The sequence below is a fragment of the Aquarana catesbeiana genome, linkage group LG01 (genome assembly GCF_042186555.1).
Source record: "Aquarana catesbeiana isolate 2022-GZ linkage group LG01, ASM4218655v1, whole genome shotgun sequence".
NCBI classification, from domain to species: domain Eukaryota; kingdom Metazoa; phylum Chordata; class Amphibia; order Anura; family Ranidae; genus Aquarana; species Aquarana catesbeiana.
This window is the reverse complement of record NC_133324.1, coordinates 839,328,263-839,351,688: the sequence shown is the minus strand read 5'-3', so window position 1 is coordinate 839,351,688 and position 23,426 is coordinate 839,328,263. Positions and strand designations below refer to the sequence as shown.

Here is a 23,426-nt window from a genome sequence, read left to right as displayed (position 1 = left end):
GGCCTTAAGGGCAATTAAATTACAACTCAGTAATTTACTCCTCCATGACACGTGGCGTACACTGCACCCCAAGGAAAGGGATTACTCGTGCTACTCACCGTCACATGACAAGTATTCCAGACTGGACCACTTCTTCCTATCTCAAAACGACTTGACCAACCTCACGAAAGCGACCATTGAACCGTCCATACTGTCAGACCACAACCCTATCTCCATGACCTTACTGTTACCGACCAAGAACACGAAAACGCGCATTTGGCGTCTTGATAGTTCCCTACTAACGGATGAACTTAACATAAATAGACTATCCAAATGCCTGACTGACTTTTTTGCCAATAACGACACTCCTGACGTTACGCCGCTGACCACCTGGAACGCGCATAAATGTGTCATTAGGGGTGAACTCCTCTCTATCGCCGCTAACCGCAACAAACTCAACCGCACACGCATAGCCGAGCTAACTGCGCGCGTACACACGTTCGAACAGGCACACAAAGCCTCCGTTGCTTCTGCTTTACTAACCGATTTAACAAGAGCGAGGGAGGAACTTTTAGATGTACTTAACAAATCGCTGAAACGCAAATTCATGCTGACACAAAAACTATATTATGAATTTGGGAACAAATCCAGCAAACTATTAGCAAGGGCACTTCACTCTAAAAAGGCCTCCCATACTATTCATAAAATTTCTGACTCAAATGGGGTATCGTTCTCTAAAAACGAAGATATCTCGACACAATTTGTTCAATACTTCACCAAATTGTACAATTTGTCCCCGCCACAACACGCTGACGACTCACTTAATCGGAAAACCGCCCTCCTAAATTTCCTTCAACAATATGGACCGCAACCACTATCCACTGAGGACGCTCAATCGCTAGACACCCCAATTTCAACAGATGAACTCCTTCTAGCACTACGACAAATGAAGACAGGCAAAAGCCCTGGCCCTGACGGCTTCTCGACCTGTTATTATAAGGCCTTCCCTTCCACCCTCCTTACACACCTAACGAAAGCCCTCAACGCTCTCTCCCCTTCAACACACGCGCACACTGAAATGCTCGCAGCCCACATTACGCTCATCCCCAAAAAAGACAAAGACCCCACGCAAGTGACCAACTACCGCCCCATCTCTCTGCTTAACGTAGACCTCAAGCTATACGCGAAAGCATTAGCTAACCGACTCTTACCTTTCATACCATCTCTAATTTCGCTAGAACAGGTTGGCTTTGTCCCCGGCCGTGAGGCCAGGGACAACACTACTAAAGCATTGAACATACACCACTGGCTCACAAGAACATCCACCAAAGGGTTTTTTCTTTCGTTGGATGCAGAGAAGGCGTTCGACAGGGTGGCTTGGGACTACATGGAGGCCACCCTCCTGGCGATAGGGTTGCCCCCGCGCATGCTCACAATGATCATGGCCCTCTATGCCTCCCCAACTGCCAGATTACGAATTAACGGCACACTGTCGGACGCCTTCTCTGTTTCCAATGGAACCCGTCAAGGGTGTCCATTGTCACCACTCATATTCATACTAACCCTTGAACCCATGCTCCGCAAATTGAGAGATAACCCCACCATCAGAGGTGTCGACATGCACCATAAGTCCTACAAATTAGCCGCATACGCTGATGATATACTACTATTCCTGACTGACCCCATCACAACCATCCCCAATCTTCTAGCTGATTTTGAATTCTTCAAAACTCTCTCTAACCTGAGAATCAATTTCAACAAATCCAAAGCCCTCAACATTACTCTACCCCCTGACACGGTAAACCTCTGCAAACTTAACTTCTCCTTCAGCTGGGAACCCTCGGCCATCTCTTACCTCGGAATCAAAATCACCCCAGACCTAAAAAATCTATATACCAGTAACTTTGCTCCCTTGATGCTGTCCATCCGAGAGGATCTTCAGAAGTGGCATCTGGGATCCTTCTCTTGGCTGGGCAGGATCGCCATACTAAAGATGAACGTCCTGCCCAGAATCCTGTACCTCCTTCAAGCCATACCAATAAAGCTGCCCCCCGCACTCTTCTTATCCTATAAACGCATTTGCAGGTCCTTCATATGGGCATCGAAACAACCAAGACTTAGCTGGGACAGATTAGTCCTTCCCAAACAATTAGGAGGCCTGGGACTTCCGGATCTACGCAAATACCATTGGGCCTGCCACTTGACCAGATTGGTGGACTGGCACAAACACCGGACGGCCAAAGACTGGGTGGAATTAGAAGACTCATTTGCGAGCCTTCCGATTGTGAACTCTCCCTGGGTCGATAGCAGACACATACCAGAAGCCTTCTCCTCTCACCCCTTCATTGGCGCCACCCTCGCAATTTTCAAAAGGGCTTGCAATACACTCAACATGCTTCCAACACCGGGTCCCATGACCCCACTAACTAACAACCCAGAATTCCCCCCGAGTCTAATACATACAGACCCTGCCCATGACTCGGTCACCACCCCAGTAAGAGCTCATAGCTGCTTTCGCAATGGCTCACTACTCACTCACACGGAACTTGGATCGACACTTTCGGGCTTTCACTTACCTTTTTTTAAGTACCTACAATTGAGACATTTTTTTCAGACACATAGCAGGGACTCCCCTTACAGCAGAGACCTAACCCCACTGGAACTATCTTGCCTAGACACCGAACCCCAGGGTCACCTCATTTCCACCACCTACTCTCTCCTGTTCTCACAGCACGTAGTCAAAAATGACAAACTGGTTCGGCAATGGGAATCGGACCTCTCGCTGGATCTATCCCCACAGGAATGGGATTCCATCTTTACCCTCATGCATAAGGGATCTATAAATGTCTTAACGCAAGAAAACCGATATAAAGTATTCTCTAAATGGTACAGAACACCCGACAGAGTACACCATTTTCACCCATCCATCCCCCCAACCTGTTGGAGGTGCGGTTCTGCCAAAGGCACCTTATTGCACATTTGGTGGAACTGCAGCCTCATCCAACCATTCTGGCAGGCAATACACCTGCTAATTACCCAAATAACCACTTTTCCACCGGCATTCACCCCTGAAAGATACCTACTCCATCACACTCCTGTCGCCCCAGGCACCTACAAAAAATCACTTACCATACACTTAGTCAATGCAGCCAATCTATGCGTCCCCGCTTTCTGGAGGAACACGGCACCCCCATCGGTTCAAGACTGGATCCGGAGGGTCGACAAAATAGCAGAAATGGAGAATCTTATCTGTCAAGCCAACGACAACCCTACCAAATTTAACACCACCTGGGCGAGCTGGCTACACTTCCGCCAATCATCCTCGACAACCTCCCAACCTACCACTCTCCCACACACCATGATCTGAACACATCTTGCAGAATAACCTTAACTCCCCGACTTGGCCTGGCTGCCTTACCCCCTGGTCCTTCCCACACCCCTCTCCCCGTCTCAGTCGAGACCCTACCCCCACCCCTCTCACAGACAACATGGACAATTATCCACTTGCGCATACTCTCTCATCTTACATCCCTGTGACACAGGGGTACGACTACCCCAGCCAATCTATACTGCACAACACTCGGCTGTAGAGAGCCAGGTCACTCAGTGGCACCGCGTCATAATCCACATTACTCATTAGTCTTTGGTGCCACTGACATAACAACTTAAGCTCCCGACCCATTCACAGAAATGATCCCCTTTCGGGGGTGAATGGACTCGGGGTTTCTTCACTTGCCATATCCGGACGTGACCGTGGACTCTACGCAGACCCACACCCCCAGCAGCAATATCTTATCACAAGTTTACTGCTTTCAGTACGGGAATTCTAATTGTTGACTGTTGTTTTTTTAGAACGTTATCTATTCGCTTTACAGTGGCTTACATATTGCCCGTCTGTGAATGTGCTACTTTGAACACTGCTTATACGCTATGAGTTTGTATACACACAGACTGAGATGTATGTTACATATACTTTGTAAACCTGTAAAACTCAATAAACTTTATTGAAAAAAATAAAATAAAATATACAGGAGTAAAAACAGGGAGTTTTCTTTTGGGTGAAAGTAACAACTAATGATTGTCTGGCAAAAATATATTTGAGACCATCTTTTCCACTGAGTATTAAACTACTATTAAACAAATTATTAGGCATAATTTGCCCATTTTACTTGGTGGTTGTAAGCTGCATACCATTTTATAAGTAGGTTGTCACTTATCTTCTAAGAGGACACTCACTTTAGGATCCCTTTTTTCACCCAGCCTTTTTTATATCAAATTTAAGTCTCCTACTTGGATTAAGGTGAAGGGGTATTTCAAATGTGGGCTCAATACATGTTGCTGTTATAAAGTTCATCCAAAAATCAGAACGGTACAATCTGTATTGGCTAATGATTGGTTGTATCCATCAGTGTTTAAGTTGTAACTCCAAGAACATGGTTTAAATTATTTCCTGTGCAGAGTGAAGAGTACTATATGCGGGATACACTGGAAAGCTGCTGAAGCAGATAGGTGAACAACATGGTGTAGAAGAGTGCCCTACCGTGTCTAGAAAATATTTTTTTATCTTTCCATTTTATTGAATTTACTGATGGTTCTGTACATTGGGGAGATTTACGCCATTGTTTACTTTGGTGTGAAGTATTTAGGATATTTAGGCTTGAGACTAGATTGCTTCTAGGTATTAACTGTAGGTGGGACATTGACCTTATCAATTATGGTAGCTACTTTTCTTTTCCTTTTCCTTAAACTTTCCTTCATATGCAATGTTGCATCTATATGGTTTTTAGATTTTTGTGATTTCTAGAGGCTATTGGTAATCTAGTTCATGTATTACCATTACCATTGTCTTGCCTACCTTGGTGGGTGGGTATATAAAATTAGGGGTCCAACCATATCTTGCTACAACTAAGGTAAAGATCAGCTGAAATGAGTTACCATCTGTATGGAATTTATCCTGTACTGGCAATGAAAAAATAAACTTGCATCCTGGAAACATCAAAAGTTCTGCCATTTGACCTGATGGGGAGCTGATCATATCACCTGAACTGTATATACACAAGATGCAATCAAATCATACATAGCTTTGGGTTTACACAGAGTAACGTTACAGATCCAAGTATTGCATTTACGTACATTTTTAAAGCAATTATATGGTGGGAGTAAATTACCAATATAAATGAAAGACTGATATTCAGTTAATCAGTTGATCTTCTAGGTGAAGTGAGTACAAACTACCAACTGCCAGTATAAAAATAATTATAAAAATGAGGTAGAGTACAGTTTATGCAGATGATTATGCCTAAAGTAAGGCTCAATAGAGAAAAACACAGGGGCCACCAATGCTGATCTTCTGGATATGCTAGTTGTCTGGCTGTTTCTGATATCCATACTTTCTGAGATACTAACCAGCAACAAATGTGTGGATAAGGAAAGCCAAAGTGAAAGCCAATTAAAGTCTCACAACCTTTAATCTTTTTATATACCTCTATCCCCACATTATTTGTGAATTATTATTGTGACACAACATTTTTTTTTTTAATTTTAAAAATGAAAAAAAGTTTCAATATTGTTGGTTAAAAAATGGTTTAAGCACAATACCTAAACTGGTATGTTATGTTTATACATCTTTCCTATATTTTCTTCCTTCTTTTCACATTTTTAGACTTGTGTGGCAGAACATTTAAAAAGCTGTGTTATGTTTTTTTCTGTTGGCAATAATATGTTGTAAAAGTTCTTTTGACAATATACGATAAACCTGTATAGAGGAGAGTCCTGTATCAGGAAGGAGGAGTTTCCTGTTTGACATGTAGAAGAATGTCACTAGCTATCTGATGTTACCTTCTTACCTGAATAGAAAGGAAACTGAAAGTGATATAGAAGTTCCCAGAGCAGCTATCGTCTCTCTCATGTCACTTGTGTTCTGAACGAAAGAGAACTTCACAACATCATGAAAATGAGGACATTTTTCTCCTGCAAACAGAAATATAAAAGGAGAATCATGGATACAAGACTTCAGATCAACCAGAGACTAGCACTGTGGAGTGACAGTGTAACGGAACAAATATCTGGAACCAGAAAGACATTATCAGATCCAAGCCAGCAAAACAGAAATGGATATCAGGCTGCTGGTGTTGAGCACTTTACTGGTTGCAGTAAGTGGGCGCTTGCACAGGAGACTCTGCCCGAAATCCCGCTATTTATCAGTGACGTCCTCTGACATAACAACACTAAAGGAGCTGCAACATGATCATGAAAAGAACATGTCTACCAACGCAATGAGATGCTACAGAAGAATGCTGAGACACAAACCATCTGTATGTGACCTTACGCAGAGGAATCGTCTCATCCTGACTTTGGAGCGGGTGTCACTAACAGTTGAGGTTCTGATGAACATGTCTGTGTCTGCTCAGAATGAAACTGTAAAACAGGCACTTATGGTTTTCCTCAAACTGAAAGATGATCTGATGGTCTGTAGAGGATCTCCTGAAAACAATGAGTCTACGTCACCTGAGCTGAAGCTGTGGCTGCATCACCTCCAGCATTTTAAGGAAACAGCATCTCCAGATTGTGTCCAGGAAGCTGTAATACTGAGCCTTATTCCTCTGAGGGTGGAAGATGTGACATGTTGGGCTCTCAACCACTAACCTGCACTTCTGTATCAAATAAACTCCCTACTGTAAGCACAGATAAGTCTCTTATGCTATATCTGAACATATTAGAACCAGGAAGACCATCAGGATGAAGGATAAGCAGTAAAGGATGGACTTTTTCAACATAGACATATTCTTCTATACCTTACGACTGAAGGACATACAGTACTACTTTAAAAGAAGTATCTACTCATCTTTGATCTACTAAAACCTATAGGAAATTCATCCATAAAGTACATTCCTGAAATTTACAACTACAGGATTTATCCACTATTAACCTATCCTACAAGGGATTTCGTAAACACAAACTTATATATCATAAATGGACCTAATTGTTTATCCCAGCAGACAAGATTCTTTATCAACCCAAAAATGACTGACCTACTCTCTACACAGCACAAATTCTGTGGAGAGTAGTAGTAGTGAAAAGGATTTTTTTTTTCGTGATGTGTGCTTACAATTATTTTTTAACCTATAAGTATTTAATCTTATTTATTTAATATTATTTTATCTTATCATATCTGTTTATATTCATGTTAAAACCTGTAAGTTTTTAATGTTATTTATTTATTATTTATATTACATAAGTTATTAAGAACATTTTTTTTTTACAAGTTTCTAGCTCCCTGGAGGATGCAATATATCTGTAATTGATTAATGTTAAAGAAAAAATATTTTATTGATAAATGCATATGTTGCATATATATATATATATATATATATATATATATATATAGTTGTGAAAGGGGAGTTTCTTGACGAATGTCTTTATGTTTAATTTTGACCAATATGTTTTTGATATTATTTATTTAATATTATTTATAAGTTATTAAATTATTTATTTCACATGTTTCTAGCTACATTCAAATGTATATACACACTTGTGCAACTAATAAATATAATGTAGCAAAGTATTATACAGACAGTTGTGTTTAATCTTTTTTTCAGAAGTTTGTGTTTTTGTGTAACTTTCTGTACACTATTTATGCAAGTGTTGGCTCTGTAAAAAGAAAGAAAAGAAAAGGACTTCTAATTGGATGATGTATGACACAGTTCACTATGTAACAGAACAAACCATTAAATTCCAGATAATCACAAGAGGAATGCTTTGAATTTTGAAAATCAAAGTATGGTTAGATCCTTCTATCATTATATGCCTACCCACCAAGGTAGGTAAGAAGAGGGTAACGGCAATATGAAAACCGGATTACCAATGGTATCCTGAAATCACATATATCTGAAAAAAAATCGACATATACAAAAACTGCTTCCCCGGCATTATACACAGGCTACATTGCATATGAACAAAGGAGAGGAAAAATAACATTGCCTGCTAGCAGTTGTCAACCTCAAACTACTGTACTATTAAAACTGTGCCAGTGGGAGAACTTACATGGGCTAGGAGAAATAGTTTGGATTATAAGTCCCTTGGGTCAGAAACTGAGATCATTATGGAAAGATTAAAGCTGGATACACACTACACAACTTTTGTTGTTTGATTTCCTTTGGATTTACCAAAACCATGTAGGGTAAGGGCCTGCCTGATTGCATACAAATTGAAAGCGTTTAGGTTTGACCTCTTATTATATGGTTTTGGTAAATCTAAAGGAAAAAATCTAAAGAAAATTGTATACTGTGTATTCAGCTTAAGAAAGAGAAAATATATACAGTGTACTCTGAATGTAGCTAATAAAATATACAGGAGTAAAAACAGGGAGTTTTCTTTTGGGTGAAAGTAACAACTAATGATTGTCTGGCAAAAATATATTTGAGACCATCTTTTCCACTGAGTATTAAACTACTATTAAACAAATTATTAGGCATAATTTGCCCATTTTACTTGGTGGTTGTAAGCTGCATACCATTTTATAAGTAGGTTGTCACTTATCTTCTAAGAGGACACTCACTTTAGGATCCCTTTTTTCACCCAGCCTTTTTTATATCAAATTTAAGTCTCCTACTTGGATTAAGGTGAAGGGGTATTTCAAATGTGGGCTCAATACATGTTGCTGTTATAAAGTTCATCCAAAAATCAGAACGGTACAATCTGTATTGGCTAATGATTGGTTGTATCCATCAGTGTTTAAGTTGTAACTCCAAGAACATGGTTTAAATTATTTCCTGTGCAGAGTGAAGAGTACTATATGCGGGATACACTGGAAAGCTGCTGAAGCAGATAGGTGAACAACATGGTGTAGAAGAGTGCCCTACCATGTCTAGAAAATATTTTTTTATCTTTCCATTTTATTGAATTTACTGATGGTTCTGTACATTGGGGAGATTTACGCCATTGTTTACTTTGGTGTGAAGTATTTAGGATATTTAGGCTTGAGACTAGATTGCTTCTAGGTATTAACTGTAGGTGGGACATTGACCTTATCAATTATGGTAGCTACTTTTCTTTTCCTTTTCCTTAAACTTTCCTTCATATGCAATGTTGCATCTATATGGTTTTTAGATTTTTGTGATTTCTAGAGGCTATTGGTAATCTAGTTCATGTATTACCATTACCATTGTCTTGCCTACCTTGGTGGGTGGGTATATAAAATTAGGGGTCCAACCATATCTTGCTACAACTAAGGTAAAGATCAGCTGAAATGAGTTACCATCTGTATGGAATTTATCCTGTACTGGCAATGAAAAAATAAACTTGCATCCTGGAAACATCAAAAGTTCTGCCATTTGACCTGATGGGGAGCTGATCATATCACCTGAACTGTATATACACAAGATGCAATCAAATCATACATAGCTTTGGGTTTACACAGAGTAACGTTACAGATCCAAGTATTGCATTTACGTACATTTTTAAAGCAATTATATGGTGGGAGTAAATTACCAATATAAATGAAAGACTGATATTCAGTTAATCAGTTGATCTTCTAGGTGAAGTGAGTACAAACTACCAACTGCCAGTATAAAAATAATTATAAAAATGAGGTAGCGTACAGTTTATGCAGATGATTATGCCTAAAGTAAGGCTCAATAGAGAAAAACACAGGGGCCACCAATGCTGATCTTCTGGATATGCTAGTTGTCTGGCTGTTTCTGACCTCCATACTTTCTGGGATACTAACCAGCAACAAATGTGTGGATAAGGAAAGCCAAAGTGAAAGCCAATTAAAGTCTCACAACCTTTAATCTTTTTATATACCTCTATCCCCACATTATTTGTGAATTATTATTGTGACACAACATTTTTTTTTTTAATTTTAAAAATGAAAAAAAGTTTCAATATTGTTGGTTAAAAAATGGTTTAAGCACAATACCTAAACTGGTATGTTATGTTTATACATCTTTCCTATATTTTCTTCCTTCTTTTCACATTTTTAGACTTGTGTGGCAGAACATTTAAAAAGCTGTGTTATGTTTTTTCTGTTGGCAATAATATGTTGTAAAAGTTCTTTTGACAATATACGATAAACCTGTATAGAGGAGAGTCCTGTATCAGGAAGGAGGAGTTTCCTGTTTGACATGTAGAAGAATGTCACTAGCTATCTGATGTTACCTTCTTACCTGAATAGAAAGGAAACTGAAAGTGATATAGAAGTTCCCAGAGCAGCTATCGTCTCTCTCATGTCACTTGAGTTCTGAACGAAAGAGAACTTCACAACATCATGAAAATGAGGACATTTTTCTCCTGCAAACAGAAATATAAAAGGAGAATCATGGATACAAGACTTCAGATCAACCAGAGACTAGCACTGTGGAGTGACAGTGTAACGGAACAAATATCTGGAACCAGAAAGACATTATAAGATCCAAGCCAGCAAAACAGAAATGGATATCAGGCTGCTGGTGTTGAGCACTTTACTGGTTGCAGTAAGTGGGCGCTTGCACAGGAGACTCTGCCCGAAATCCCGCTATTTATCAGTGACGTCCTCTGACATAACAACACTAAAGGAGCTGCAACATGATCATGAAAAGAACATGTCTACCAACGCAATGAGATGCTACAGAAGAATGCTGAGACACAAACCATCTGTATGTGACCTTACGCAGAGGAATCGTCTCATCCTGACTTTGGAGCGGGTGTCACTAACAGTTGAGGTTCTGACGAACATGTCTGTGTCTGCTCAGAATGAAACTGTAAAACAGGCACTTATGGTTTTCCTCAAACTGAAAGATGATCTGATGGTCTGTAGAGGATCTCCTGAAAACAATGAGTCTACGTCACCTGAGCTGAAGCTGTGGCTGCATCACCTCCAGCATTTTAAGGAAACAGCATCTCCAGATTGTGTCCAGGAAGCTGTAATACTGAGCCTTATTCCTCTGAGGGTGGAAGATGTGACATGTTGGGCTCTCAACCACTAACCTGCACTTCTACATCAAATAAACTCCCTACTGTAAGCACAGATAAGTCTCTTATGCTATATCTGAACATATTAGAACCAGGAAGACCATCAGGATGAAGGATAAGCAGTAAAGGATGGACTTTTTCAACATAGACATATTCTTCTATACCTTACGACTGAAGGACATACAGTACTACTTTAAAAGAAGTATCTACTCATCTTTGATCTACTAAAACCTATAGGAAATTCATCCATAAAGTACATTCCTGAAATTTACAACTACAGGATTTATCCACTATTAACCTATCCTACAAGGGATTTCGTAAACACAAACTTATATATCATAAATGGACCTAATTGTTTATCCCAGCAGACAAGATTCCTTATCAACCCAAAAATGACTGACCTACTCTCTACACAGCACAAATTCTGTGGAGAGTAGTAGTAGTCAAAAGGATTTTTTTTTGTGATGTGTGCTTACAATTATTTTTTAACCTATAAGTATTTAATCTTATTTATTTAATATTATTTTATCTTATCATATCTGTTTATATTCATGTTAAAACCTGTAAGTTTTTAATGTTATTTATTTATTATTTATATTACATAAGTTATTAAGAACATTTTTTTTACAAGTTTCTAGCTCCCTGGAGGATGCAATATATCTGTAATTGATTAATGTTAAAGAAAAAATATTTTATTGATAAATGCATATGTTGTATATATATATATATATATATATATATATATATATATATATATATATATATATATATAGTTGTGAAAGGGGAGTTTCTTGACGAATGTCTTTATGTTTAATTTTGACCAATATGTTTTTGATATTATTTATTTAATATTGTGTATAAGTTATTAAATTATTTATTTCACATGTTTCTAGCTACATTCAAATGTATATACACACTTGTGCAACTAATAAATATAATGTAGCAAAGTATTATACAGACAGTTGTGTTTAATCTTTTTTTCAGAAGTTTGTGTTTTTGTGTAACTTTCTGTACACTATTTATGCAAGTGTTGGCTCTGTAAAAAGAAAGAAAAGAAAAGGACTTCTAATTGGATGATGTATGACACAGTTCACTATGTAACAGAACAAACCATTAAATTCCAGATAATCACAAGAGGAATGCTTTGAATTTTGAAAATCAAAGTATGGTTAGATCCTTCTATCATTATATGCCTACCCACCAAGGTAGGTAAGAAGAGGGTAACGGCAATATGAAAACCGGATTACCAATGGTATCCTGAAATCACATATATCTGAAAAAAAATCGACATATACAAAAACTGCTTCCCCGGCATTATACACAGGCTACATTGCATATGAACAAAGGAGAGGAAAATAACATTGCCTGCTAGCAGTTGTCAACCTCAAACTACTGTACTATTAAAACTGTGCCAGTGGGAGAACTTACATGGGCTAGGAGAAATAGTTTGGATTATAAGTCCCTTGGGTCAGAAACTGAGATCATTATGGAAAGATTAAAGCTGGATACACACTACACAACTTTTGTTGTTTGATTTCCTTTGGATTTACCAAAACCATGTAGGGTAAGGGCCTGCCTGATTGCATACAAATTGAAAGCGTTTAGGTTTGACCTCTTATTATATGGTTTTGGTAAATCTAAAGGAAAAAATCTAAAGAAGATTGTATACTGTGTATTCAGCTTAAGAAAGAGAAAATATATACAGTGTACTCTGAATGTAGCTAATAAAATATACAGGAGTAAAAACAGGGAGTTTTCTTTTGGGTGAAAGTAACAACTAATGATTGTCTGGCAAAAATATATTTGAGACCATCTTTTCCACTGAGTATTAAACTACTATTAAACAAATTATTAGGCATAATTTTGCCCATTTTACTTGGTGGTTGTAAGCTGCATACCATTTTATAAGTAGGTTGTCACTTATCTTCTAAGAGGACACTCACTTTAGGATCCCTTTTTTCACCCAGCCTTTTTTATATCAAATTTAAGTCTCCTACTTGGATTAAGGTGAAGGGGTATTTCAAATGTGGGCTCAATACATGTTGCTGTTATAAAGTTCATCCAAAAATCAGAACGGTACAATCTGTATTGGCTAATGATTGGTTGTATCCATCAGTGTTTAAGTTGTAACTCCAAGAACATGGTTTAAATTATTTCCTGTGCAGAGTGAAGAGTACTATATGCGGGATACACTGGAAAGCTGCTGAAGCAGATAGGTGAACAACATGGTGTAGAAGAGTGCCCTACCGTGTCTAGAAAATATTTTTTTATCTTTCCATTTTATTGAATTTACTGATGGTTCTGTACATTGGGGAGATTTACGCCATTGTTTACTTTGGTGTGAAGTATTTAGGATATTTAGGCTTGAGACTAGATTGCTTCTAGGTATTAACTGTAGGTGGGACATTGACCTTATCAATTAATGTAGCTACTTTTCTTTTCCTTTTCCTTAAACTTTCCTTCATATGCAATGTTGCATCTATATGGTTTTTAGATTTTTGTGATTTCTAGAGGCTATTGGTAATCTAGTTCATGTATTACCATTACCATTGTCTTGCCTACCTTGGTGGGTGGGTATATAAAATTAGGGGTCCAACCATATCTTGCTACAACTAAGGTAAAGATCAGCTGAAATGAGTTACCATCTGTATGGAATTTATCCTGTACTGGCAATGAAAAAATAAACTTGCATCCTGGAAACATCAAAAGTTCTGCCATTTGACCTGATGGGGAGCTGATCATATCACCTGAACTGTATATACACAAGATGCAATCAAATCATACATAGCTTTGGGTTTACACAGAGTAACGTTACAGATCCAAGTATTGCATTTACGTACATTTTTAAAGCAATTATATGGTGGGAGTAAATTACCAATATAAATGAAAGACTGATATTCAGTTAATCAGTTGATCTTCTAGGTGAAGTGAGTACAAACTACCAACTGCCAGTATAAAAATAATTATAAAAATGAGGTAGCGTACAGTTTATGCAGATGATTATGCCTAAAGTAAGGCTCAATAGAGAAAAACACAGGGGCCACCAATGCTGATCTTCTGGATATGCTAGTTGTCTGGCTGTTTCTGACATCCATACTTTCTGAGATACTAACCAGCAACAAATGTGTGGATAAGGAAAGCCAAAGTGAAAGCCAATTAAAGTCTCACAACCTTTAATCTTTTTATATACCTCTATCCCCACATTATTTGTGAATTATTATTGTGACACAACATTTTTTTTTTTAATTTTAAAAATGAAAAAAAGTTTCAATATTGTTGGTTAAAAAATGGTTTAAGCACAATACCTAAACTGGTATGTTATGTTTATACATCTTTCCTATATTTTCTTCCTTCTTTTCACATTTTTAGACTTGTGTGGCAGAACATTTAAAAAGCTGTGTTATGTTTTTTTCTGTTGGCAATAATATGTTGTAAAAGTTCTTTTGACAATATACGATAAATCTGTATAGAGGAGAGTCCTGTATCAGAAAGGAGGAGTTTCCTGTTTGACATGTAGAAGAATGTCACTAGCTATCTGATGTTACCTTCTTACCTGAATAGAAAGGAAACTGAAAGTGATATAGAAGTTCCCAGAGCAGCTATCGTCTCTCTCATGTCACTTGAGTTCTGAACGAAAGAGAACTTCACAACATCATGAAAATGAGGACATTTTTCTCCTGCAAACAGAAATATAAAAGGAGAATCATGGATACAAGACTTCAGATCAACCAGAGACTAGCACTGTGGAGTGACAGTGTAACGGAACAAATATCTGGAACCAGAAAGACATTATCAGATCCAAGCCAGCAAAACAGAAATGGATATCAGGCTGCTGGTGTTGAGCACTTTACTGGTTGCAGTAAGTGGGCGCTTGCACAGGAGACTCTGCCCGAAATCCCGCTATTTATCAGTGACGTCCTCTGACATAACAACACTAAAGGAGCTGCAACATGATCATGAAAAGAACATGTCTACCAACGCAATGAGATGCTACAGAAGAATGCTGAGACACAAACCATCTGTATGTGACCTTACGCAGAGGAATCGTCTCATCCTGACTTTGGAGCGGGTGTCACTAACAGTTGAGGTTCTGACGAACATGTCTGTGTCTGCTCAGAATGAAACTGTAAAACAGGCACTTATGGTTTTCCTCAAACTGAAAGATGATCTGATGGTCTGTAGAGGATCTCCTGAAAACAATGAGTCTACGTCACCTGAGCTGAAGCTGTGGCTGCATCACCTCCAACATTTTAAGGAAACAGCATCTCCAGATTGTGTCCAGGAAGCTGTAATACTGAGCCTTATTCCTCTGAGGGTGGAAGATGTGACATGTTGGGCTCTCAACCACTAACCTGCACTTCTGTATCAAATAAACTCCCTACTGTAAGCACAGATAAGTCTCTTATGCTATATCTGAACATATTAGAACCAGGAAGACCATCAGGATGAAGGATAAGCAGTAAAGGATGGACTTTTTCAACATAGACATATTCTTCTATACCTTACGACTGAAGGACATACAGTACTACTTTAAAAGAAGTATCTACTCATCTTTGATCTACTAAAACCTATAGGAAATTCATCCATAAAGTACATTCCTGAAATTTACAACTACAGGATTTATCCACTATTAACCTATCCTACAAGGGATTTCGTAAACACAAACTTATATATCATAAATGGACCTAATTGTTTATCCCAGCAGACAAGATTCCTTATCAACCCAAAAATGACTGACCTACTCTCTACACAGCACAAATTCTGTGGAGAGTAGTAGTAGTGAAAAGGATTTTTTTTTTTTGTGATGTGTGCTTACAATTATTTTTTAACCTATAAGTATTTAATCTTATTTATTTAATATTATTTTATCTTATCATATCTGTTTATATTCATGTTAAAACCTGTAAGTTTTTAATGTTATTTATTTATTATTTATATTACATAAGTTATTAAGAACATTTTTTTTTACAAGTTTCTAGCTCCCTGGAGGATGCAATATATCTGTAATTGATTAATGTTAAAGAAAAAATATTTTATTGATAAATGCATATGTTATATATATATATATATATATATATATATATATATATATATATATATATATATATATATATATATATATATATATATATATATATAGTTGTGAAAGGGGAGTTTCTTGACGAATGTCTTTATGTTTAATTTTGACCAATATGTTTTTGATATTATTTATTTAATATTATTTATAAGTTATTAAATTATTTATTTCACATGTTTCTAGCTACATTCAAATGTATATACACACTTGTGCAACTAATAAATATAATGTAGCAAAGTATTATACAGACAGTTGTGTTTAATCTTTTTTTCAGAAGTTTGTGTTTTTGTGTAACTTTCTGTACACTATTTATGCAAGTGTTGGCTCTGTAAAAAGAAAGAAAAGAAAAGGACTTCTAATTGGATGATGTATGACACAGTTCACTATGTAACAGAACAAACCATTAAATTCCAGATAATCACAAGAGGAATGCTTTGAATTTTGAAAATCAAAGTATGGTTAGATCCTTCTATCATTATATGCCTACCCACCAAGGTAGGTAAGAAGAGGGTAACGGCAATATGAAAACCGGATTACCAATGGTATCCTGAAATCACATATATCTGAAAAAAAATCGACATATACAAAAACTGCTTCCCCGGCATTATACACAGGCTACATTGCATATGAACAAAGGAGAGGAAAATAACATTGCCTGCTAGCAGTTGTCAACCTCAAACTACTGTACTATTAAAACTGTGCCAGTGGGAGAACTTACATGGGCTAGGAGAAATAGTTTGGATTATAAGTCCCTTGGGTCAGAAACTGAGATCATTATGGAAAGATTAAAGCTGGATACACACTACACAACTTTTGTTGTTTGATTTCCTTTGGATTTACCAAAACCATGTAGGGTAAGGGCCTGCCTGATTGCATACAAATTGAAAGCGTTTAGGTTTGACCTCTTATTATATGGTTTTGGTAAATCTAAAGGAAAAAATCTAAAGAAGATTGTATACTGTGTATTCAGCTTAAGAAAGAGAAAATATATACAGTGTACTCTGAATGTAGCTAATAAAATATACAGGAGTAAAAACAGGGAGTTTTCTTTTGGGTGAAAGTAACAACTAATGATTGTCTGGCAAAAATATATTTGAGACCATCTTTTCCACTGAGTATTAAACTACTATTAAACAAATTATTAGGCATAATTTGCCCATTTTACTTGGTGGTTGTAAGCTGCATACCATTTTATAAGTAGGTTGTCACTTATCTTCTAAGAGGACACTCACTTTAGGATCCCTTTTTTCACCCAGCCTTTTTTATATCAAATTTAAGTCTCCTACTTGGATTAAGGTGAAGGGGTATTTCAAATGTGGGCTCAATACATGTTGCTGTTATAAAGTTCATCCAAAAATCAGAACGGTACAATCTGTATTGGCTAATGATTGGTTGTATCCATCAGTGTTTAAGTTGTAACTCCAAGAACATGGTTTAAATTATTTCCTGTGCAGAGTGAAGAGTACTATATGCGGGATACACTGGAAAGCTGCTGAAGCAGATAGGTGAACAACATGGTGTAGAAGAGTGCCCTACCGTGTCTAGAAAATATTTTTTTATCTTTCCATTTTATTGAATTTACTGATGGTTCTGTACATTGGGGAGATTTACGCCATTGTTTACTTTGGTGTGAAGTATTTAGGATATTTAGGCTTGAGACTAGATTGCTTCTAGGTATTAACTGTAGGTGGGACATTGACCTTATCAATTATGGTAGCTACTTTTCTTTTCCTTTTCCTTAAACTTTCCTTCATATGCAATGTTGCATCTATATGGTTTTTAGATTTTTGTGATTTCTAGAGGCTATTGGTAATCTAGTTCATGTATTACCATTACCAATGTCTTGCCTACCTTGGTGGGTGGGTATATAAAATTAGGGGTCCAACCATATCTTGCTACAACTAAGGTAAAGATCAGCTGAAATGAGTTACCATCTGTATGGAATTTATCCTGTACTGGCAATGAAAAAATAAACTTGCATCCTGGAAACATCAAAAGTTCTGCCATTTGACCTGATGGGGAGCTGATCATATCACCTGAACTGTATATACACAAGATGCAATCAAATCATACATAGCTTTGGGTTTACACAGAGTAACGTTAAAGATCCAAGTAGTGCATTTACGTACATTTTTAAAGCAATTATATGGTGGGAGTAAATTACCAATATAAATGAAAGACTGATATTCAGTTAATCAGTTGATCTTCTAGGTGAAGTGAGTACAAACTACCAACTGCCAGTATAAAAATAATTATAAAAATGAGGTAGCGTACAGTTTATGCAGATGATTATGCCTAAAGTAAGGCTCAATAGAGAAAAACACAGGGGCCACCAATGCTGATCTTCTGGATATGCTAGTTGTCTGGCTGTTTCTGACCTCCATACTTTCTGGGATACTAACCAGCAACAAATGTGTGGATAAGGAAAGCCAAAGTGAAAGCCAATTAAAGTCTCACAACCTTTAATCTTTTTATATACCTCTATCCCCACATTATTTGTGAATTATTATTGTGACACAACATTTTTTTTTTTAATTTTAAAAATGAAAAAAAGTTTCAATATTGTTGGTTAAAAAATGGTTTAAGCACAATACCTAAACTGGTATGTTATGTTTATACATCTTTCCTATATTTTCTTCCTTCTTTTCACATTTTTAGACTTGTGTGGCAGAACATTTAAAAAGCTGTGTTATGTTTTTTTCTGTTGGCAATAATATGTTGTAAAAGTTCTTTTGACAATATACGATAAACCTGTATAGAGGAGAGTCCTGTATCAGGAAGGAGGAGTTTCCTGTTTGACATGTAGAAGAATGTCACTAGCTATCTGATGTTACCTTCTTACCTGAATAGAAAGGAAACTGAAAGTGATATAGAAGTTCCCAGAGCAGCTATCGTCTCTCTCATGTCACTTGAGTTCTGAACGAAAGAGAACTTCACAACATCATGAAAATGAGGACATTTTTCTCCTGCAAACAGAAATATAAAAGGAGAATCATGGATACAAGACTTCAGATCAACCAGAGACTAGCACTGTGGAGTGACAGTGTAACGGAACAAATATCTGGAACCAGAAAGACATTATCAGATCCAAGCCAGCAAAACAGAAATGGATATCAGGCTGCTGGTGTTGAGCACTTTACTGGTTGCAGTAAGTGGGCGCTTGCACAGGAGACTCTGCCCGAAATCCCGCTATTTATCAGTGACGTCCTCTGACATAACAACACTAAAGGAGCTGCAACATGATCATGAAAAGAACATGTCTACCAACGCAATGAGATGCTACAGAAGAATGCTGAGACACAAACCATCTGTATGTGACCTTACGCAGAGGAATCGTCTCATCCTGACTTTGGAGCGGGTGTCACTAACAGTTGAGGTTCTGACGAACATGTCTGTGTCTGCTCAGAATGAAACTGTAAAACAGGCACTTATGGTTTTCCTCAAACTGAAAGATGATCTGATGGTCTGTAGAGGATCTCCTGAAAACAATGAGTCTACGTCACCTGAGCTGAAGCTGTGGCTGCATCACCTCCAGCATTTTAAGGAAACAGCATCTCCAGATTGTGTCCAGGAAGCTGTAATACTGAGCCTTATTCCTCTGAGGGTGGAAGATGTGACATGTTGGGCTCTCAATCACTAATCTGCACTTCTACATCAAATAAACTCCCTACTGTAAGCACAGATAAGTCTCTTATGCTATATCTGAACATATTAGAACCAGGAAGACCATCAGGATGAAGGATAAGCAGTAAAGGATGGACTTTTTCAACATAGACATATTCTTCTATACCTTACGACTGAAGGACATACAGTACTACTTTAAAAGAAGTATCTACTCATCTTTGATCTACTAAAACCTATAGGAAATTCATCCATAAAGTACATTCCTGAAATTTACAACTACAGGATTTATCCACTATTAACCTATCCTACAAGGGATTTCGTAAACACAAACTTATATATCATAAATGGACCTAATTGTTTATCCCAGCAGACAAGATTCCTTATCAACCCAAAAATGACTGACCTACTCTCTACACAGCACAAATTCTGTGGAGAGTAGTAGTAGTGAAAAGGATTTTTTTTTTTGTGATGTGTGCTTACAATTATTTTTTAACCTATAAGTATTTAATCTTATTTATTTAATATTATTTTATCTTATCATATCTGTTTATATTCATGTTAAAACCTGTAAGTTTTTAATGTTATTTATTTATTATTTATATTACATAAGTTATTAAGAACATTTTTTTTTACAAGTTTCTAGCTCCCTGGAGGATGCAATATATCTGTAATTGATTAATGTTAAAGAAAAAATATTTTATTGATAAATGCATATGTTGTATATATATATATATATATATATATATATATATATATATATATAGTTGTGAAAGGGGAGTTTCTTGACGAATGTCTTTATGTTTAATTTTGACCAATATGTTTTTGATATTATTTATTTAATATTGTGTATAAGTTATTAAATTATTTATTTCACATGTTTCTAGCTACATTCAAATGTATATACACACTTGTGCAACTAATAAATATAATGTAGCAAAGTATTATACAGACAGTTGTGTTTAATCTTTTTTTCAGAAGTTTGTGTTTTTGTGTAACTTTCTGTACACTATTTATGCAAGTGTTGGCTCTGTAAAAAGAAAGAAAAGAAAAGGACTTCTAATTGGATGATGTATGACACAGTTCACTATGTAACAGAACAAACCATTAAATTCCAGATAATCACAAGAGGAATGCTTTGAATTTTGAAAATCAAAGTATGGTTAGATCCTTCTATCATTATATGCCTACCCACCAAGGTAGGTAAGAAGAGGGTAACGGCAATATGAAAACCGGATTACCAATGGTATCCTGAAATCACATATATCTGAAAAAAAATCGACATATACAAAAACTGCTTCCCCGGCATTATACACAGGCTACATTGCATATGAACAAAGGAGAGGAAAATAACATTGCCTGCTAGCAGTTGTCAACCTCAAACTACTGTACTATTAAAACTGTGCCAGTGGGAGAACTTACATGGGCTAGGAGAAATAGTTTGGATTATAAGTCCCTTGGGTCAGAAACTGAGATCATTATGGAAAGATTAAAGCTGGATACACACTACACAACTTTTGTTGTTTGATTTCCTTTGGATTTACCAAAACCATGTAGGGTAAGGGCCTGCCTGATTGCATACAAATTGAAAGCGTTTAGGTTTGACCTCTTATTATATGGTTTTGGTAAATCTAAAGGAAAAAATCTAAAGAAGATTGTATACTGTGTATTCAGCTTAAGAAAGAGAAAATATATACAGTGTACTCTGAATGTAGCTAATAAAATATACAGGAGTAAAAACAGGGAGTTTTCTTTTGGGTGAAAGTAACAACTAATGATTGTCTGGCAAAAATATATTTGAGACCATCTTTTCCACTGAGTATTAAACTACTATTAAACAAATTATTAGGCATAATTTTGCCCATTTTACTTGGTGGTTGTAAGCTGCATACCATTTTATAAGTAGGTTGTCACTTATCTTCTAAGAGGACACTCACTTTAGGATCCCTTTTTTCACCCAGCCTTTTTTATATCAAATTTAAGTCTCCTACTTGGATTAAGGTGAAGGGGTATTTCAAATGTGGGCTCAATACATGTTGCTGTTATAAAGTTCATCCAAAAATCAGAACGGTACAATCTGTATTGGCTAATGATTGGTTGTATCCATCAGTGTTTAAGTTGTAACTCCAAGAACATGGTTTAAATTATTTCCTGTGCAGAGTGAAGAGTACTATATGCGGGATACACTGGAAAGCTGCTGAAGCAGATAGGTGAACAACATGGTGTAGAAGAGTGCCCTACCGTGTCTAGAAAATATTTTTTTATCTTTCCATTTTATTGAATTTACTGATGGTTCTGTACATTGGGGAGATTTACGCCATTGTTTACTTTGGTGTGAAGTATTTAGGATATTTAGGCTTGAGACTAGATTGCTTCTAGGTATTAACTGTAGGTGGGACATTGACCTTATCAATTAATGTAGCTACTTTTCTTTTCCTTTTCCTTAAACTTTCCTTCATATGCAATGTTGCATCTATATGGTTTTTAGATTTTTGTGATTTCTAGAGGCTATTGGTAATCTAGTTCATGTATTACCATTACCATTGTCTTGCCTACCTTGGTGGGTGGGTATATAAAATTAGGGGTCCAACCATATCTTGCTACAACTAAGGTAAAGATCAGCTGAAATGAGTTACCATCTGTATGGAATTTATCCTGTACTGGCAATGAAAAAATAAACTTGCATCCTGGAAACATCAAAAGTTCTGCCATTTGACCTGATGGGGAGCTGATCATATCACCTGAACTGTATATACACAAGATGCAATCAAATCATACATAGCTTTGGGTTTACACAGAGTAACGTTACAGATCCAAGTATTGCATTTACGTACATTTTTAAAGCAATTATATGGTGGGAGTAAATTACCAATATAAATGAAAGACTGATATTCAGTTAATCAGTTGATCTTCTAGGTGAAGTGAGTACAAACTACCAACTGCCAGTATAAAAATAATTATAAAAATGAGGTAGCGTACAGTTTATGCAGATGATTATGCCTAAAGTAAGGCTCAATAGAGAAAAACACAGGGGCCACCAATGCTGATCTTCTGGATATGCTAGTTGTCTGGCTGTTTCTGACATCCATACTTTCTGAGATACTAACCAGCAACAAATGTGTGGATAAGGAAAGCCAAAGTGAAAGCCAATTAAAGTCTCACAACCTTTAATCTTTTTATATACCTCTATCCCCACATTATTTGTGAATTATTATTGTGACACAACATTTTTTTTTTTAATTTTAAAAATGAAAAAAAGTTTCAATATTGTTGGTTAAAAAATGGTTTAAGCACAATACCTAAACTGGTATGTTATGTTTATACATCTTTCCTATATTTTCTTCCTTCTTTTCACATTTTTAGACTTGTGTGGCAGAACATTTAAAAAGCTGTGTTATGTTTTTTCTGTTGGCAATAATATGTTGTAAAAGTTCTTTTGACAATATACGATAAACCTGTATAGAGGAGAGTCCTGTATCAGGAAGGAGGAGTTTCCTGTTTGACATGTAGAAGAATGTCACTAGCTATCTGATGTTACCTTCTTACCTGAATAGAAAGGAAACTGAAAGTGATATAGAAGTTCCCAGAGCAGCTATCGTCTCTCTCATGTCACTTGAGTTCTGAACGAAAGAGAACTTCACAACATCATGAAAATGAGGACATTTTTCTCCTGCAAACAGAAATATAAAAGGAGAATCATGGATACAAGACTTCAGATCAACCAGAGACTAGCACTGTGGAGTGACAGTGTAACGGAACAAATATCTGGAACCAGAAAGACATTATCAGATCCAAGCCA

The 23,426-nt window shown here is 36.7% G+C and overlaps 4 protein-coding genes across 4 annotated transcripts; all 4 read left to right on the top strand.

Moving 5' to 3' along the window:
* Positions 1–6,089: 6,089 nt before the first annotated feature.
* LOC141124589 (interferon lambda-2-like) lies at positions 6,090–6,623 on the top strand. The gene has a single exon (XM_073612274.1). It carries the CDS (start codon positions 6,090–6,092, stop codon positions 6,621–6,623), a length of 534 nt encoding a protein of 177 aa, XP_073468375.1.
* A 3,786-nt stretch (positions 6,624–10,409) lies between these two features.
* LOC141124573 (interferon lambda-2-like) lies at positions 10,410–10,943 on the top strand. Its single transcript, XM_073612273.1, has one exon. The coding sequence runs from the start codon at positions 10,410–10,412 to the stop codon at positions 10,941–10,943; it is 534 nt and encodes a 177-aa protein (XP_073468374.1).
* Positions 10,944–14,746: 3,803 nt separating this feature from the next.
* On the top strand, positions 14,747–15,280 carry LOC141124557 (interferon lambda-2-like). Its single transcript, XM_073612272.1, has one exon. The coding sequence runs from the start codon at positions 14,747–14,749 to the stop codon at positions 15,278–15,280; it is 534 nt and encodes a 177-aa protein (XP_073468373.1).
* A 3,832-nt stretch (positions 15,281–19,112) lies between these two features.
* On the top strand, positions 19,113–19,646 carry LOC141124541 (interferon lambda-2-like). Its single transcript, XM_073612271.1, has one exon. The coding sequence runs from the start codon at positions 19,113–19,115 to the stop codon at positions 19,644–19,646; it is 534 nt and encodes a 177-aa protein (XP_073468372.1).
* Positions 19,647–23,426: the final 3,780 nt, after the last annotated feature.